General features: G+C 38.9%; 1 protein-coding gene across 2 annotated transcripts in view; it reads left to right on the top strand.

Moving 5' to 3' along the window:
- The window catches only part of Trim24 (tripartite motif containing 24), a 118426-nt gene that overhangs the window by 60899 nt on the left and 37861 nt on the right, over positions 1 to 19666 (top strand). For both annotated transcript variants that reach the window (XM_032906744.1, XM_032906746.1), the window contains exons 4-7: positions 2179 to 2311; positions 6213 to 6329; positions 13977 to 14091; positions 17099 to 17245. In XM_032906744.1, coding sequence (XP_032762635.1) covers positions 2179 to 2311; positions 6213 to 6329; positions 13977 to 14091; positions 17099 to 17245 — 512 coding nt within the window. The remainder of the gene's footprint in view (positions 1 to 2178; positions 2312 to 6212; positions 6330 to 13976; positions 14092 to 17098; positions 17246 to 19666) is intronic.

The raw sequence follows: 19666 nt of genomic DNA, 5'->3' as shown, positions 1-19666 counted from the left end.
TAAGAAGGAGTATGTCAGTATAAAACAGACATGCATATCAACTGTGGCCCTATTCATGAGAACCAATGTATTGGACCAGCCCAGGCCAGTCCACAACTTTTTAAGAAAATTACTTTATTATGTATGTAGAGGTAAGCCTGATGTATGTCTGTGTGCTGCCACATTAGAGCCGGGCACATGAGGAGACATTAAGAGGACATAAATAACCCATGGAACTGGAGGTAGAGAGGCTCGTGTATTTGCTCATGGGCACTTGGATGAAGCTGAGGTACTTAGGAAGACCAGCAAGTTCTTCCCCATTGCTGAGCCACCTTTCCAGCCCTAGACCACATATTTTGATCCTCCTGTCTCATATTTGGGATAGAAAACATTCAGTTACTTTATACTCCTAGGGACTATCTTAAGACTTTTTAATTATATAAATCTTTTTTGCCATTACATTTTTACATTACATCCTTAATTAAAGTTAAAAAATCTTATCCATTTTCCTTAAGAAATCCTTGAAGTGTTTTCTGAGGCATTTTCTTTTTTATAATTTTATTTATTCTATGTGTGTATATATGTGTGGGCATCTTGTGGGAGACTGCCAAGTTCCAACCTCAGCTTGAGAAAGGGACCTGAGGAAGGGGTGAGTGGGAGCAGCAGAAAAGTGACTCGGAATCAGCAATGGATGCAAGCTGACAGCTCTCTGATCTGCTCTAGATAGCTCTCTCTGGTAGAACACAGCCCAGGCTTTTATAAAGCTACTTCCTTAGAAATTGCGTATCAGTTTAATCATTTACCCCAGGTTCCCTTTTGATCATTCCACAAGTCAGCGTTTTATGACCTTAGCCCCTTGACTCTTAGAAACTGAAATACAGAGCACATTCAAAGTAAATGAATCAGACAGCAAGTATGTTTTTTAACATCACAAGTCCTATGCAGTTCACTGAGCACAGCACCTATGGTTGCCAAGTCTAGTAATAGAGTATTTTTATGTGAGGAAATTAGCTTTAAGCATAGTATTTTTTATAATTTTTTTTTCAATTTAGTGAGCTCTTTGTGCCGATACAAGCAGTATTGTAGCTCATTTTTATAATTCTTAGCTGACTCAATGTATTATTTTAATCTTTGGATTTTTTTTCTTTTTCATCTTAATAACTCCATTGCTTATTATTGGAAAGTATTAACTGATCCATGAAAATAGGAATTAGACTTTATTTTTTATTTTTTTTATTACAATACTAGACTTTTTATCTGTCTCCAACCTCTATTTGGATTGCACATTTTTAGGGAGTAAAATATCTGGATCAAATTTAGTTTTTGATGGCTTTTGTGGAGGAGACCATCATTTTACCACTAATATTATATAACCATCTATCTGAGCCTTGTTTTACAACCAATTCCTTTCTCTTCTGTGATTCAGGTTTTTTCCTCTATAGATGAAATCATGTCTCTTTTAATATTTTTCTGGCTGTGCTGACTCATTAGTGTAGCTCCCTCTGTTCTTTCAGGTCTGTGACGCCCCTCATACATTTCATACTGCATCCTTATATTTTGAATTGTTGAGAAATCCTGTAAAGAACAGCTCTTGACACTGATTTATGTATTCTTGAACTCATATTTTCAGAATTCTTTCCAACAGCCTTAAGGGCTGCCCTGAAGGTTATAGTGTCATCATTTTGCTGAGGATTACCAGACACATTCTCACCTCCCAGAATCATGCTGTTTCTTATTATCATATTATCTGTCTACCTTGGCAGAGAGAACATTCCTCAAAGAGGGAACATGAAGTAAAATACGTACATTATTATGCAAATAAGCCTTATGGCTCAGCCACCATCAGCACTTAAAGAGACCCAAGTCCTGCTGGCTCTTCTCCTGGGGCTGTAGCCATTTCACACCATCCCTTCCTCTGCCACCCTGGGACCCCACAGAAGACATCTTGTGGGAGTTAGTCATCCTTCTACCATGTGGGTCCTAGGCGTTGAACTTAGTTCATCAGGCTTGGAGACAGATGCTTTAGCTACCAGCCTTGAAAATATTTAATATTTCAAAATCTGTAATGCAGTAGTAAGTAAGTGCATCGATGAAAGAAAAGTAGCCCTTTCATATCAGTGGAATTAAGTAGGAATGGACTACTAATGATTTATTATTCAATTTTGGTAATTATCTTTCTGCTTTCTGTTGTTTTTGCAGAGGCAGTTGGTGTGACCAGTCAGCGACCAGTGTTTTGTCCGTTCCATAAAAAGGAGCAGCTGAAACTCTACTGTGAAACGTGTGATAAGCTGACATGTCGAGACTGCCAGCTGCTAGAACACAAAGAGCACAGGTATTAGCATTGTTATCTTCAGACCTGCAGCATACCTTTTCTGTGACTTACAGACTGCTACTGCTTCAGCTAAATGGCAATTTGTATGCGTTTTGTTTGGCCAGAGGAATCCTGGCTTACACAGGGGTTTCTTAATTTCAGGCATGTTTTGTTTTTTCTATTTTGGTCTGGACAGTACATTGAAGAAGTGCTGTGCGTTGCATGGTGTTTAGCAGCATCCTAGTTGAATACTCCTCTGCCGTTATAAATGACAGCTAAAAACAATTTTAAAATGTTGTCCAAACGTCCTATAGGTCAAAATCAGTCTACGTTGAGAGCTGATTTCTTACAATGCTTAAAAAAAAAAAAAAATTAGTTGCTGGTGTCAAAAAATGAGGATGTTGTGGTCCAGGAGTCACTCCACAAACCACATGAACACTAATCTCAGTGAGACAGAGATGTAGTTTATTGAGAATTTGCCCTGGGACTGATTGACCAGGGCTGCAAACCAGAGTTAGGAGCTGATTTCAACCCCAAGTCAGGATCCTACAGAGCTTTAAGCCTGAAATCCATAAATATCTGTGCTGAGTTATTCCACCAATGAGGATTTAGGGATGGGGACTTAGGAACATGTCTTTGTTGTACACTTATCCCACTCCCATTGTCAGTGTGGTATTCAACTGTGGTGGGACTTGCCTTGCCTTACACTTATGTCTTAACTTGCCAAGCAGGATGTCAGTTACCCATGTACATGTGTCTTCCTGCCAAGTAGGACGTCAATTCCCAGAGAGGTTTTGAAAACTTAAACTTTATTTAACCCTAACTCAAAATGGAAGTCTTATTCCAAATGACTTCTTATATTGGTGCAGGTGTCTCTCTTATGTTGGGGTCTGTCCCAGGCACAGGTTATAAAGGCAAGAAACCATAAAAGCTCATAAACAGGTCCAGGAAGTGCTGCTGAGTGGTTGGTTTGGGTCAAGTTTATTGTGGCTAACTATACAAAGCACTTCTAACTGACTTACTGTGATTTGTTTCCAAGAACACCATAAAACAGAACACAACAGAAAATGCAATCAATTTGGGCATGAGAAAGTTTCCTTGTAACATTAGTAACAGCATAAAATGGCTGGCTAGACAGGCAACGGCAGTTACCCAGGCGTCAACAGAGGAGACCTTGTTTTGGTGTGGTTTTGGTTTGGGTTTGTTAGTTTGGTTTTGTTGTTGTTGTTTATGTATAGTCTCATTACATAGTCTTGTCTGTTCTGGAACTATGTAAACCAAGATGGTCTCAAACTCAGAGGTCCATCTTAGTTGTGTGCCACCATTTGTGGCTGGCTTTTTAAAACTTAAGTTTATTGTTAGTGTGTCCCATATATGTCCGTGTGTGTGTGTGTGTGTGTGTGTGTGTGTGTGTGTGTGTGTGAGTGTGTGTGTTTGGGAGTCAGTGCTCTCCTTTCGCCTGGGTTCCATGGATCAAACCCGGCTTGTGAGGCTTTCATAGTAAGTGCTCTTATCTGCTGGACCATCTCACTGGCCCTGACCCTGCTAGATGTCACAACCTAACCTCATACTGTACTTTGTTCTTCTGCATCAGGCATGAGCCTTATTAGAACAACCCTTGTCTTCTGATAAGTCCTAGGCTGTCTTGTAAGTGATATATATGCATACACTACACACCGAGGCTCTTTTAACTTTGCTTCTCCCAGTGATGTTAATTATTCTTAATGAGGCTGTATCAGCGGAGGAGCTCCCCAAGTTGAAATATTTTTAGCCTTTATTGTTTTGGATTTTTTTTTTTTTTTTTTTGAGATAGGGTCTTTACTATATAGTTTTGGCTATCCTGGAACTCACAGTATAGACCAGGCTGATTTTGAACACATAGGGATCTACCTGCCATCCTCCCTAGTGCTGAATTTAAAGGAATATACTACCACATCCAGGTTTTCAGCTCCATTTAAGCATTAAGAATATATGTTCCTTGGGTGCAGAGTTCTAGGTTTGCAGTTATTCTTTCTAAAATGGTCTCACTCTGTAGCAGTACCTATAGATCAGGATAAACTCAGACTTACAGAGAACCCCTGCTTTAGCCTGCCAAGTGGCTAGCACTTTACCTATTTTATTTTTTGTGTTTAGAAGTGGAGGAGGGGAAGCTGGTATCCATGGCACACATGTGGAGGTTAGAGGACAGCTTGCGGGACTAAGTCTGGTTTCCCTCCACCATGTAAGGCTCAGGACAGAACTTGGGTTTTCTAGCTTGAGGATAATAGGGCTTCTTCCTACTTTGCTCTCTCACCAGCCTAAAGGTCTTTCTGTGATGTATACCATGAGTGTCTCCTCACATGATTTTTTTCTATAGTTTACTAGAGTTGACCATCTTGACTTACTGGCAAATAACAACGGCTTACTTTAGGTCACTTAAGGCTTTAATCAAAAGGTACAATATCAAATGCCTTCCCCCATTTATCCAAAAGAATAATTTCATGGCTTGTTGTACAGCAAAGTTCCTTACTGTCTAGATATGATGATCTTGAAAATGTTTATTCTCTTCTTTCTCTCCCCTTTTTTCTTTCTCTTCTCCCTCTCTTGCCCACCTCCCTGCCCTTGTTTTCGCCATCCCAATAAACCTCTCTATGTGAAAAAAAAAAAAAAAAAAAGTGTTTATGCTCAGCAAACCTCCATGGTTCTGAAGTTAGCATATTTAACAAATGCACTTACAAATCTTTGGCCTTTGTGACACTGTCTAATGAGGTGTGCACACCTCTAAAACTGAGTGTCGAGTTTTATTATTAAAGTACTATACTCTTGAAATAAAAAAGTATCTAAAGACATCTTTGTTGAATAATTTAATGGCTAGCTGACTCCGTTTTTCTTCCTTTTTCTAGTTAAAAATGTTATAATTTGATTTATTCTATATTATTCCCTGTGATGTTTTCTCTAATCATATACCAAGCTAAAGGTCAACTTGGTGGTTTGGTTTTTTGTTTTTTGGTTTTTTTGTTTTTGTTTTTGTTTTTTTTTTGTGTGTGTGTTTTTTTTAACTTGTTTTTCCTCTATAATCTTGTCATTTGCACATTGCAAATTGTTTCCATTGTTTCATGGTATGTTTGGAGAACAAAAAAAACAACAAACACTTTTCCCATGATCATAAATGTAGCTAACTAAATTATTAATTACAACAACTTCATTTTTATAGCTGGGCTCTGAACTTAGATTAAGAAGTGAAGTTAAAGGCTCCCCTGCTTCTGGTCAGAGCCGCTTCTCTCTTGCACTTCCTAGGAGCGTACAGTCTGACCCACTTATAAAACACACCTTTACTTTGTAACATTTTAGTGTTTACCCCGGGGTTTTGACACCACAACAAATTTGAGCAGATGGGAATACATGGCTTTTTAAGACTTTCTAAGTGTCCATGTATGCACATACTTGCATACCTCATTATGTGTGGAGGTCAGAGGACATCTGTCGAGAACTCTTTCCTGCCATAAGGGTCCCAGGAATCAGAACTAGACTTGACAATAAGCATCTTTACTCATTGGGGCCATCTTTCTAGCCCGTATTTTGTATTTTCCAAGGTCATTTTATACCTTTTATATTATTTCTATTTCTTTAGAATCACCTATTTTTGTGTGTCTTTCTGTGTGTGTGTGTGTGTGTGTGTGTGTGTGTGTGTTGTATGTATGTGTGTGCGTGTGTGTGTGTTGTGTGTATGTGTGTGCGTATGGATTCAAGTACCTCTAGAGACCAGGCGAGAACATCAGATCCCCTAGAATTGGAGTTACAGGTCGTTAAGAGCAGCCTCTGAAAGCTCTTAACCAGGAACATCTCTAGCCACCATAGTCTCTCACTTATATTGTTTTTTTTAACGTTTGAACTTTATTTGTAAAGATATGTGTATGAAGTTATTTGCTTATTTTTTCTTCAGATATCAATTTATAGAAGAAGCTTTTCAGAATCAAAAAGTAATCATAGATACTCTAATCACCAAACTGATGGAAAAAACAAAATATATAAAGTACACAGGAAATCAGATCCAAAATAGGTAAGTACATTTACGACATGATAAATCATTGATGTGTAGTGAATATATATACACTTCTAGATTTCCTTTTCTTAACTTACTGTGAAGTATCTGGTAAGCTTTTGGATTATACTCATGATTGGTAAGGCTATTTCAGAAACTCTGGGCTGGAAAGCACTTTCTTTAGAGTAAAATGGAAATGTGTAACAATAATAACTCATTCATCTGGTATGTATTTATAATCCAATGGTGTTTTCTAATTTAATTTTTTTCAAGATTGTGAAAAAGACAGCTTTGCCAGTGATGTAACTCTTTTAACACTGAATTATATACTTAATTGCTATTGTTAAGATTGTTGTATTTGAGGTGCCTCCTGGGGCCCTGATCCTTTAGTCACATAGGTTAGAACTTTTGGAAAACAGAGTGGGCATTACTAAACTTGGATGTACCATTTCCTGAGGAGAAGACACAATATACACATCCAGATAGGGGACCCAAAACACACACACACACACACACACACACACACACACACACACACACACACACACACACACAGAGTAACACAGTATATATGTATATGCATATGTAGCAGTAAGAAAAGATTATAAATTTGGGGGTGGGCAGGAGATAGAGGGAGAAGAACCACAAAAATCCAATTTGGTGAACCATTGAGTTTTATTGGGGTTACCTACCGGAATATGGGTGAGAAATTACAGGAGCAGAAATGACTCAAATACAGCTGCCTCACCAAAGCCCACCTTAGCACAGGTGACAGCTCACAAAGCTGGGAAGCTGGAGCACACTGCACAGCCTGCAGGCCACTCAGCATGTTGGAGAGTGTCCTTTCCAGGTTCCTGAGTTAGGCTAAACCTTACAAGCCAAGAAGGTAGGCCTGGTTTTGCTTCTTCCAGTAAGCTGTCTGGTCTCAAAGTAAGTCTTCTTTGCACCTCATCCACTGAGAGTTGTTTTTGCAGCTTAGCTCAGCTCCCCTTGATCTGAGTTTTTAATGCTTACTCTGTTGGGAAGGGACCTAGTGAACCTAGTCCATTTCAGGGACTTCTGAAACTATTTTGAGTTGTTGACCTTTCTGCTCAAGAAGCTTTCTTGTAGGATGGAATATTTCAATCTCAAGAAAATTATTACACAGTAGTTTATTCCTTGTCTATTTCTAGATACTACTTGTTAGGACTTGTGCTCCATAAAGGAAATCAGTTGTCCCCCAAATGCAAATCCCATGTGGGGCACTTGCTAACTTTCACATACCACCTTAGCACACCAAACAATACCATGTTCTCTTTCTTGTGTTTTTTTACACAAAAATAACTGCTACTATTTACAAGTGAGGAAGTGCTAAGTAGAAAGACTCGAGTAAGAGAGATTGCTCTGTGTATCTCAATATTGTTCATTGGGAAAATTGTGTCCGCTTTTGTGGCATAGCTGATTATCATAATCTATTACTCTTTCTTGAAACAGCTAGGGGACTTGGGATTTTGTTTTATTTTGTTTTGCTTTGAAACAAAGTTTTGTGGGGTTTTTAAATTTTAAGATAGGGTCTCTCTGTAGAGTCCTGGCTGTTTTGAAATCCACTGTGTAGACCAAGTTAGCCTTGAATTCACCGAGATCCACTTGCTTCTGCCTCCCCAGTACTGCATTTAAGGGATATATATCACCATACCTGGTGGGTTTTTTTGTTCTTTTGTTTTTTTGTGGTTGTGGTTGTTGTTGTTGTTGTTATAGATATAATTCTGTTAGCTGAGAAGAAATTCTTTTTTTTTTTTTCTTTTTTTTCGGAACTGAGGACCGAACCCAGGGCCTTGCGCTTGCTAGGCAAGTGCTCTACCACTGAGCTAAATCCCCAACCCCCGAGAAGAAATTCTTAACCTAAAAGAAATTCTTAGACGTACTCTAGCCATTTTCCAATATTCCAGTATTAGTATAATTATTGTGGATCGTGTAAGTCATTATCATGCATTTATTCTGTTACATTGTATTTATATATCTTTTCATCTTTGTTATCACCAGATCGTGCTATTTATTTTTATTAGTGTGTTTTGTGTGCGTATGCATGCGTGCATTGCTCTCAGAGGCCAGAGAGAGGTTTGGATCCCTGGGATACATCACAAAAGGTGTCTGATGCGGTACCAGGAAATGACCCAGGGCCCACAGGAGCAGCAGCTGCTACAGCCTCTTGCTGCCTTAACCTGTCTCACTTGTATAAAAATTCAAATTAGCAAAGTACACTTTCCTTCACCATATTCTAATCAGAGTATAGTATTTTTGCTAAGTAGAATAATTAGCTTCAAATTTTGATTGTGCATAGTTAAAAAGTTGAATGACTGTGATAATTAAAGGAGGCAGTTGTGGATTTCTCTACTATGTGTATGGTGTGTCAAGGTGTGCTTTCCTTTTTAACATACAGATGTCCATTTCTTCTGATACAGTTTGTTCAAAGCACTACCCTTAGTTCTTACCTATAGAACTTCAGTTGACGGTGGACGTATAGAATGATTCTAGGTTCTGGATTGCGTTCCAGTGTGGTTTATTTGGGGGAGTGGGATTGCTTTGTTCTATTTCATTTGACATTTTCCACTCTCAGGGTCATAGTCTGATTATAAGAAGTCTTAAAATCAGATACTGTGAGTTCTCTAAATTTGTTTTTATTTTTCCTTTTTTTCATAATTTTTTGATTCTTCTTACAGCGTGCACTCCAATCCCCTTATTTTCTGTCCTTCTGTGTTCAGTCTCCTCCACAAAAGAAAATTAAACATTAAAATTAAATCTAAAAAATTCTCACCATTTAAGTTTCAGTGTGCCGTAGTGTGTCATACAGTATGCCCTTCTGTCCAAACAACTTTACTTGAAAATATTCATTAGAGTGAGTCATTGATTTGAGGCCTCTGTCTTTTGCTATGCGATCAATCCTGGATCCTCACCAGGACTCCCCCAGCAGTTCACAAATGGGATAGATGTTAGGATGGGCCAGCTCTCCTATGCCTACTCACTCTGAGCCAGTTCTCTCTCCTGTGCCAGGTGAGAGGTGGGGCTAGTTCACCCTGGCCCTAGGACATCAATATGGATGGCCTCATGGCCTCACAGACCACTAACAGCCATCTCAATGGCCTTTGGTGGTAACACAGCTACAGACAGCAACACAGACCCAGACATAGACTATAATGCCAAAGTAGGCCCAGACATCACCATGACCTCAGTTAGCAGCATCAGACTCAACACCTTGCATCTCCAGTTCCACCTCTCTCCATGGTGCACCAACCACTCTGCCTCTATTTCTCTCCCATCTCTACCACATACTTCTTCATCATAGTGGCAGCAGACCGGGCCTCTGGCCTTGGTTTTTACCTTTTTGATAGTCGTGTGTGTGTTGTATTGTGCTTTTTGCGTCAGTGTCACATGTAGCTTAGGCTGGTCTTAAACTTGCTATGTAGCCAGTGCTGACTTGAGTTGCTGCTGCTGCTGCTGCTGCTCCTTCCCTTCCTCTTTTTCCTTCTTCCTTTTGTTTCTTCTGCCTTCTTCTTCTTTCTTCTATTTTCTTTCTTCTCCTTCCTCTTCTCTTCCTCCTCCACTTCTTCCTCCTCCCCCTCCTCCTCTTCCTCCTCCTCACAAGCACTGGGATTATAAATTTGGGCCTTAGGGGTGGGTGGTTAAAATGTAAATAAAAAATATCCAATAAAAAATAATAAAATAGATACAGGCTTCTTTCTTCCTTAAACAAAATGGCCTTGCTGTGTAGGTGACTTTGACTTTTGAATTGTGGTTTTAAAGAATCTTCAAGTTGATGCTAATTGTCCTTTCTTTTCCTTTTCTTGTCCCTTCTCCTTTCTAAGAAACCCTCTTGCATATGAGGCATTATCCCTGAAATATATCTGCAACCACTGTTTCTTTGCCCAAAGGATGAAAATTATGCTACAAATTTTGATATTACTTTGTTTTAAAATATGTCAGTGTTTCCCTTACCCATCCTGTTGTACCACTGAAGATGAGCAGATATGTCATCCAATACCTGATTTCCTTAATTCTGACACAATGTTGATTTCAAACAGTTATCTTGAAGTTATGACAGAATACAATCTCTTCAACTATGTTCTTAAATTTAGAGTGGCTGTGGGCGGAACAGGTGAGAAAAATAAAGGTTTACTTGGTTACGTGGAACTGGGTTTCTAGATACCAGATATCTCCTGTCAGCTGCTGAATGTGGTGGACAGGATGCTCCTTTTTCTTTCTATCCATTTCATCTCCATTTTTCTCTTAAAAAATACTTGTTTCTAAAACATTAAAGTAGTTCAAGCCAATAAAGGATTCAACTAGGCACTCAGCAGAATGAGAAACTATTATTAACACCCAACGTAGAGCTTAAGAGAGGGTCTAGGGCTAACTAGAAACTTTGTAATCTCATGTGCAGTTGTGTGAGTTCAGAGACAGAGAAGCATAGCCGCAGTTTCTTAAAAGAGTATCTGTCCCCAAGGTTGTGTCTTCAAGGCAGTTTGACAAGTGCCACTCCTAAGAGGAGGGTGGGACTTTTAATAAGCAAGCAGCCCTGATGAGTGACTTTATAAAAGCACAACTTCAGCAAACTTAAATTCTAATTAAGTCAGGAGCACAATTCTATTTTCTTTACTTTCCTGTATTGTCTAGGAGAATCCAGTTAGTAAGGTGCCTGTCTTAAAGTCATTGAATAACACTGAGGCACAGCCTCTCAGCTTAATTTATTTCTATGTAATTTAATATTTCCTTGAGGCAGTCCCAGCAAGTGTCACAGCAGGCAGGGAAAACAGCTATAAACAGGTCAGAATGAAAATTCATTTCAGTTTGACTTAATCAAACTGGATCAAACTTCTAAAGAGTCTGATGCTAGGCAGATTGTTGCAAGCATATTTAAACGCAATTGAATTTGGAGAAAAGTTTCCAGGCAACCATTATTCCAGTTCTAGATGCACAGTGAAGCTTAAGGTATGACAATATAGCAACTGCTTTGCAAAGTACATGTGACCTTGAAAAGATGGGTTCTATAGCTAAAAGGCCTAGAATCTGGTGTGGTTTCCTACCACATTAGAGCATAGCGATCAGCAGGCCATAAAATACATGTAACATCTCTTCTAAGGATGGCCTCTGCCAGGGACCTCCCAGTCTGGCGTGAGTTGAAGGGAAACACAGAGTCAGACTCAGGTGTATCTTTGAAGACTGATAGTCTTGGGATGTGCTAGGTCTCTAATTATCCTGAATACTTACTTGTTGATATCTTGTAAAAAGTCCTAAAAACTTCCTTGCCCATTGTGAGGTTTAAAGGCTCTGACTTAGGCAGCTAACACCTGTAGCCTAAGGGTTGGGGATTAAGTAACCTTTAGTTCTCTGTCCCCAGGAACTGCACTACTCTAACTCCCAGCCTGCTAGTTGAAACTGGAAGAAAAAGGGACACTCTGAAAAGTGATTTTAGCCTTTACTTCTAAGATCTCTCTAAAGGTTTTCTAAGAAAGTTCTTTTCTAAAAAGTTCTTCTTTCTAAAAGGTTTACACATAAATTCAAATTATAAATTGAGTAAGAAGTTTACAGCACAGAATGTTTACATGTATATTCATTAGGAGTAATTATCTGGCTAAACATTCATCATCTGTCACTAGCTCAACAGGTTCATTGAGAGTTAAAATTTTAATTTTTGTGACTACGGTATTAGTGAAGTTTAATGTGGATAAACCCAGTCAATATTTTATCTTCTGTTCTTGCACCTATCCTAGTAAATCCTCAGTTCCCTTTTTATGAGCTTTGGTTAATGGTTTTACAACCTCTTGGAATGTGCGCTAAGTTGTACATGCCTGCTTGCTATCTCAGAAGCAATTAACTCCTAACACTTGAAGATTGGTAGAGTTTTCAGTGAAGTTTTAACACCAGAAAGGACTTAATAGCAGTCCTACTATAAAATATCTTAATAATTCTAAAAATATGTTAGGAGTTGTTACAGGATCATCAAGAATTAAGAAATTCTGTTTGTCTATGCAACATCACTTCAAAACAGTCTATCTTTGTAATTCTGCAGAAATCTGCTCAAAGGATGGACTAATACCTAGTGATTGTTTTATATATAATAACAGGAAAAGCATATTAATAGCAGGAATCTTTCCACAAATGTAATGCCTTGCCTAATGAAGCAAGTCTGTCATTAACTTCAATAGTCCATGGTGGAAGCATCTCAGAAAGATCACCTGTTAGTTCTTAGCTTCTCCTTGATGGCTTCTGGGAGCTAAAAATAAAAGGTCTAGTGGGGAAGAATCTGGGGTAACATTCTGGGGCATTTAGGCGAAGTCTGCCTTTACAGAAAGCAAAAAGGCATTGACAGTATCCACTTCCAGTCTTCTGGGTAGGAAACAGATATTTCCTTCCTTAAGGCGATACCCCATGCATGATTCATTTCTGGTTTCCCTAGTGATATGTGGGCACTAAGACCTTTGTGCCCCAACATTTTCTGAGTACGCTTATTAGGAAATCCGTTCTAGTCATATTTTAATTAATGTTAAAGTTAAAACTTTTTCTCCTTTTCAGCTACTTGGCTCATATTTCCTTTTGTTTCTTCTTTGAACAAAACTACTAAATGCATCCAACTCCTTAAACAACCAACAACCACCCACACTTTATTGGGGCTATGGCATTTATACACCCTCTGAAGAGTTCCCAGAATTCCAAATGTCACACAATCACAGACATGTACAGCTAGCAAAACACTTCTTTCTGCTAGAACATGAGACAAGTCATAGCTGCTGTAGGCTGAAGCAGCCCCATATCCCCACACCTGGGGTTAAAACAAAAACAAATTCTTAAATATTTCTGTGTTTTAAAAGAAAACCAGAATTCCAAAATAGTCATGGTATACAGCCCCCCCCCTTTGTGTGTGTGTGTGTGTGTGTGTGTGTGTGTATGGTCTTCTGATGTATGCTGGTATACATGTGCATGTGTACACATGTGTGGAGGCCTGAGGTTAATATCAGGGGTCATCATTGTCGTTCTTATACATTACTCATTGAGGCAGGTTCTCTCAGTTAAAACTAGAGCTGGCTGATATGTCTAGTGTTGCTAATCAGTTCACTCTGGGGATCCTGTTTTCGCTTTCTCAGGCTGGAATTACAGACTCTTTTTCCACAGCTACCCTGCATTTATGTGGGTTCTGAGGATCTGAACTCTTCTCCTCATGCTAGTATAAAAAGTACTTTGACCTCTGAACCATTTAGAAAAGTAAACTATTATTGTTGTCTTTTGCTTCTGTATTCCAGTATGGTGAAAATTGCCAATTTGGATACCTGAGATCAGACTATCACAATTATATAGCCAAACTTGTTCCCAGTCATAATTGTTTTGTCTTGACTGTAAATTCTAGTTGTAGCCTACTCCCAGGTCCTATCCTTTTAGGTCAGCCTATTGCGTTTTTGCTGTGTGACATATTTCTTTAAAATATACTCATGTATATTTAAAATATACTCACTGTCCATGTTTTGTTTAACTGAATTATTGTTTCTAATGTCTTCCAATGTCTCCAAGAACTTTGGAGATAGAACTTATTAAGACTAAACATTTTGGTCTAATTTAGTAATTAACATATCCAATTTAAATACTTGAAAAATCTGCCATTAATTTTAGATATCTCCCCTTTCATTTCGTTTTCAGGATAATTGAAGTAAATCAAAACCAAAAGCAGGTGGAACAGGATATTAAAGTTGCCATCTTCACACTCATGGTGGAGATAAACAAGAAAGGGAAAGCCCTGCTGCACCAGCTTGAGGTAAGTCAGGCAGTGGTGAGGGTCTGGAGCTCAGCATGCTTTCCTCTGCCACCTGCCTATAGCCCTGTCAGACTCTGAGGATGTCTTAGTCCTCACATTTACTCTGCAACATTGCCTTACTGGGGAGCTCTGTGAATTTTGATCAGTCATCTTAGATGTTCACTGAAGTAACAGCTATTGTATCATCAAGGGGATGCAGAGTTTTCTATCAACATATATGCACTGTCTTAGGGGTTTTATTGCTGTAAAGAGATACTCTTATGAAGGGGAACATTTAATTGGGGCTGGCATACAGTTTCAGAGGTTTAGTCCATTGTCATCATGGCAGAGAAACATGGCATTCAGCATGCCAGTAGACATGGTGCTGGAGAAGGAGCTGAGAGTTCTGCACCTTGACCCACAGGCAGCATGTGTGCCACACTGGTGAGACCTCAAAGCCTGCCCCCAGTGATACACTTCCTCCACCAAGGCCATACCTCACCTCCTAGTAGTGCCACTCACTCTGTGCCAACCATTCTCACGCATGAGTCCATGGGGCCATTTCTATTGAAACAACCACATTTTCAATATATAGTTTTCAAATAGATTCTTGCAACATACAGCGATGTTTCTGTCAATAGCAAACTGTAATAGTGATCTTTTAAGATTATATATTGTGTCCTCTCATGGCCATCTGTCTTTGTTGATAGATGTACACTCTTTGATGCTTGTACAATGATAGAATTATCAAACATTATACAAACATTGTGCCATTGTTAGTAATGCATGGCATTTAATCAACCTTCTGAGAAATTAGGTAAAATAGGCGTAGGGGCTTATGCCTGTAATCCCAGCCTCAGGGAGGCAGGGGCAGGTAGAATTTCTGTGAGTTCAAGACTGGCCTGGTGTTCATAATGGGTTCCAAGGCTAACCAAGGCTCCAAACTGAGACCTCTTCTGAGGTCAGCAACAACAATAAAATAGATACCTAAACGTAGCTCTTACTCTCAATATTATAAGCTCTTTGTGTTGTTTTGCTAACATTTTTCCCTATTTAGCCAAGGCTGACCTATCCCTCAAAATCCTCCTGCCATAGTCTCCTGAATGCTGGGTTCCAGGCCCAGGCCACCATACCCAGCTATATTTTATATGTGGTCTTAGTTTTGACAGCAGCACTTACAGAGTATATGCTCTAGACAGAATAATTGTTATAATCATAGGTAAAAAAAAATAAAAGATGTACTATCTTGATCATCTTTCTTTTCTACTGTTTTTTTTTTTTCTTTTCTTTTTCTTGTTTTCTTTCAAGTATCTCATGTTGTAGACCGCTGTCTCATACCTGCTTCTCCTTCCTAAGTGTTGGGGTTAAAGGCATGAGCCACCATGTTCCAGCCTGCTTGTCTTTCTTAAATTCATAAAAGGCAGCAGCAAAGTCCATGTTTGACCAGCAATACTGTGAGGTTACAGTATACAGGATATGTGAACTTACTGTATACTATTTAGTTATTCCTTCAGTGTGTTGGTGAAAAAGAATTCATAGCCAAGAAGCTGTTGAGAACAAGAGCAGAAAGAAAGTGCTAGTATGGGAAAACTTGAAGTGGACAAAACAACTAGGAAAAAAAATTAGTTCATCTTTAGCTCATAATTGACCAATTGATAAGATCTCCATCAGAAATCCTATCCCAGCTAGGAAAACATGACCGCTTATAATTGTGCTACTACGAAGATACTTAGTTGAGGAAGTGCTTTGGATGGAAGGAATCCGTGCTCAGTTTTGGTATCTGTATTCTCGAGGTTTTACAGTAGTTGTTTTAACCTGGGCACATTTAAACAATCTGATGATTACAGTTTTCTACATACATAGTTTACTGCTTTGGCTTCATTCGCATGAAGAGTTGAAAAATGCACATGAGACTCCAGAATCTATGACCATGTACTTGGCCATCAGAATTAGTTTTGACCAACCTCAACTTGAAAATGTCATAGTACTTGTTGGATATACCTTAAGTCATGGTGCCCATTCTTGTGGTTCACTAGTCACCGTGGAGGCAGATAAATGGAGCCAGTTTTGCTTGCTACCTTGGAAAACCAAGACACCAGAACTTCTTATTCTCTATTTCCAATCCTGTCACAAGTTTTCAAAAAATTCTTTCCACTCCAAAGACACTCTGTAGTTTTGCAGAGGCCAGTGGAGCTGTTAAATAAATTATCTTCTGAGTCACACTTAAGTACATCTGTCAAAGCCATTGGCTGTGCATTGTCCAAACAGCTGACCAGGACTCACAGGGAGAGTTCAGTTCCATTTTTCTAACTCCTCCAAACTAGTAGAAAGCCCTAATATTTCTATCCTTCTCACCTGCTTTATGGATGAGTTTTGTGTATCTGTTTGTTTAATAAAGACCTTTAAATACCTCAATATGGTGCCTTCCATTTTGCTGTCTGATCCTAAGTATATATTTTCTGTGGAGAAAGTCTATATTCTGACCCATTGGGGCACATTGGCATTGAAACTACCCAGTGCCTTCTCTAGTAACTCTCAAGACAAATAACTTAATTTTCTTTTTAATACCAAATACAAGGTAAGTTTCAACTACCACTTGGCATGATTCTGGGTACCAGCCACTGGAGCTAGTACTCTAAGTACAGACAATTGGAGTTGCAATCTCTAAGATGTGGAACTGTGTATTGGATAACTGGATGATACATCTGTTTTACCTGAGTGTTTTGAATTTAGCACCTGCACTATTATAGCTAATCTGTGTCTGTTTTCGTTTAACTTGGCAAGAGTCATACACAGACCTATATAAACCAGACTTATAAGCAAAGGGTGGAGAAAAAAACACCAAGGCTGTGCGCTCATTACATTCAGAGGGAGCCTTTGTATTATGAAGGAAACTGCTTACAATCATTTTTGATTACTGTCACTTGAATACATTGCGGTTCTTATTGTGAGTTGATTATCTGAAAATAATCATGGAAACGAATACAAAGTACAGAGAGACTAATTCTGAAATTATTTTCTTTTTCAGAGTCTTGCAAAAGACCATCGAATGAAACTTATGCAACAGCAGCAGGAAGTGGCTGGGCTTTCTAAGCAGTTAGAGCATGTCATGCATTTTTCTAAATGGGCTGTTTCCAGTGGCAGCAGCACAGCCTTGCTGTACAGCAAGCGGCTGGTAAGACGGAATCCAGGGTTTCCTAGTCTGCGGCATGCAGGAGTTGAGGAAATAAGCCTGCACACCTGGAATTCCTGCTTCTCAGAGCAGCACTTTTCCTGGTTCAGGGTCAGACTGACAAAACATAACAAGACACCATGAAAAAGAAAAAACTCTAAGAGTGGTGGTGCCTGTCTTAATCCCAGCACTGGGGAGGTTGAGGCAGGCTACCCTGGTCTACATAGTTAGTTGCAGACCTACAAGGACAACAGACAAAACGACACCACCCCACCCCACCCCACCCCACCCCCCAAAAAAACCAGCAAAACAAAGAGACAGACTACCTATCTTTACCATCTTTAATTGCTGTTTCTGTTTTGTTTTGGCTCTGACACCCCCCACCCCCACCCCGAGGGTGCTCTGTGTAATCATCCTGACTTTCCTGGGACCTGCTTTGTAGATCAGGCTGACCTCAAACTTGCAGAGATCTCCCTGCCAAATATTTTTACCTGAAATGATTTTGATTTAACTTCAATTTTAATCTTTTGTCACTCATTTATCTTTTTTTTTTTTCCACTCTGGCAAATGAACCTAGTATTATAATAAATATCGATAGTAAACATTACTTTCACCTACATCCTACCTCATCTAATTCTAAGCATTTTTCATGTGGAGTATTTACCTCATTGTTAGGTGTACCTAGCTAGCCATTTCATTGGACAAATGATGAGACACTGATAAATAGCATGCCTAACACCGTCCTTTAGAGAGCTATAACCACGCCTCGCCTTTGAATCTGTGGCCATCTGTCAGCTTCATACTGAAGGACATACTGCTAGAGACTGAACAGCAGCATCTCTCAAGGGTGGTTTGGTATTTTGTGCACTCACTGAAAGTATTGCCACAACACGTGGACCTTGTAGGCCTCTGTCTGGTGAGTGTGGCAGGAGCCAGGCTCTTTCCATTGAGCTTCCAGGGCTGCTTGGTGGCCTCAACTATGGTTTGATTCCAAGAGTGTGCCTTAGAAGGTCAACAGATAATCTGTTGTGAACTATTAAGGCCCCCACATCTTTTGTCCTTTACTCTGTGCAGTCAAGTGGCAGAAATAGTACTCATCTCTTACATAAGTTTTACTTATTTAAATTAATAATACTGCTTTAAATTTTAAAAATATAATTTTAAGGCAAGTCTCAAAGTGGCTGAATGCTGACTTATAAGCATTTTTAAAATTATTCTTGATTATGAGTTGTTTTATTGTATTTATGATTAAAAGTGATTTAGTTGTTTTTACTCATTCTTTAAACAAAAATAATGTTTATAGTGTAGGCTCATTTGTTAGTAATCTTTCTGAAATCAGTCATTGACTAGTTTCAACATTATCTGCCGCTTTCTGAGACCTGGTGCTGCTTCTACACATTTGACTTTTGTCGTTTTGAAACGTGGCATGAGATAATAAAACAGTTAATGTCTCATGCTGTTTTCAGTTACAGTGATGTCACTAGGCATAGCATAGCCTAGAGTTTTATTCTTGTCACAAATGTCAAGGCATTTGTTTGTTTGTTTTGCTAAATACCAAACATTCCATTGTGTATAAGATTGTACACCCGGCACTACTTTCTTTCTTGGTTCTCCATTGAAGGCAACCCGGGAAAGAACAGTGGCAGGGGCAAGATATTTAAGGTTGCTGTTTAATAATAAAACGTTTACCTGTCTTAGGTCTAAATTACTCTGTTACTGTAGCTGGCCTGCCTGCGTTCCTTTGAGGCCAGAAAACTTCAGTCTCTGGTGTTTAGCACTGCATAGTTAAACAGCAAGGTTAAAGTAGCTTTCATTCTATCTCTCCAGGAACTGCACAGCTCTAACTGCTTGCCTGCCAGTTGAAGTACAAGGAAGAAAAACACTTTGAAAAGTGATTTTAGCCTTTATTTCTAAGTTCTTCAGTTCTCCAGAAAGTTTCTCCAGAAGGTTCTCTCTACAAAGTTCTCTCTGTTCTCTTCAAATCTTGCTCTTTCCTCCCGCTCTGATGTCACAGTGATGCCCTTGCCCTCAATGCCTTTACTTCTGAGTTCTCTCTAAAAGTTTTCTAAGAAAGTTCTTTTCAAAAAAGTTCTTCTAAAATGGTCTTCTTGAGTTCTGCTTAAAAAGTTCTCCCTCTCTCTTTGTCCTCAACACTTACACATCTTTCAGAACACATGCTCACATGGTAAAAAGTTCACCACAAGTTTACACATAAATTCAAATCTTAAATTGTTTACAACAGAGAATATTTACATGTATATTCATTAAGAGTAACTATCTGCTAAACATCCATCATTTCTCACTAGCTCTACAGGATCATGGAGAGTTAAAAACGAAATTTCATATAGATAAACCCAATCAATATGTTATTTTCTTTCACCTATAATAAATTGTTAGTTCCCTTCTTATGACCTTTGGTTAATG

The sequence above is a fragment of the Rattus rattus genome, chromosome 6 (genome assembly GCF_011064425.1).
Source record: "Rattus rattus isolate New Zealand chromosome 6, Rrattus_CSIRO_v1, whole genome shotgun sequence".
NCBI lineage: Eukaryota > Metazoa > Chordata > Mammalia > Rodentia > Muridae > Rattus > Rattus rattus.
The sequence above is the reverse complement of the archived record's forward strand: the minus strand, read 5'-3'. Positions and strand labels throughout refer to the sequence as shown.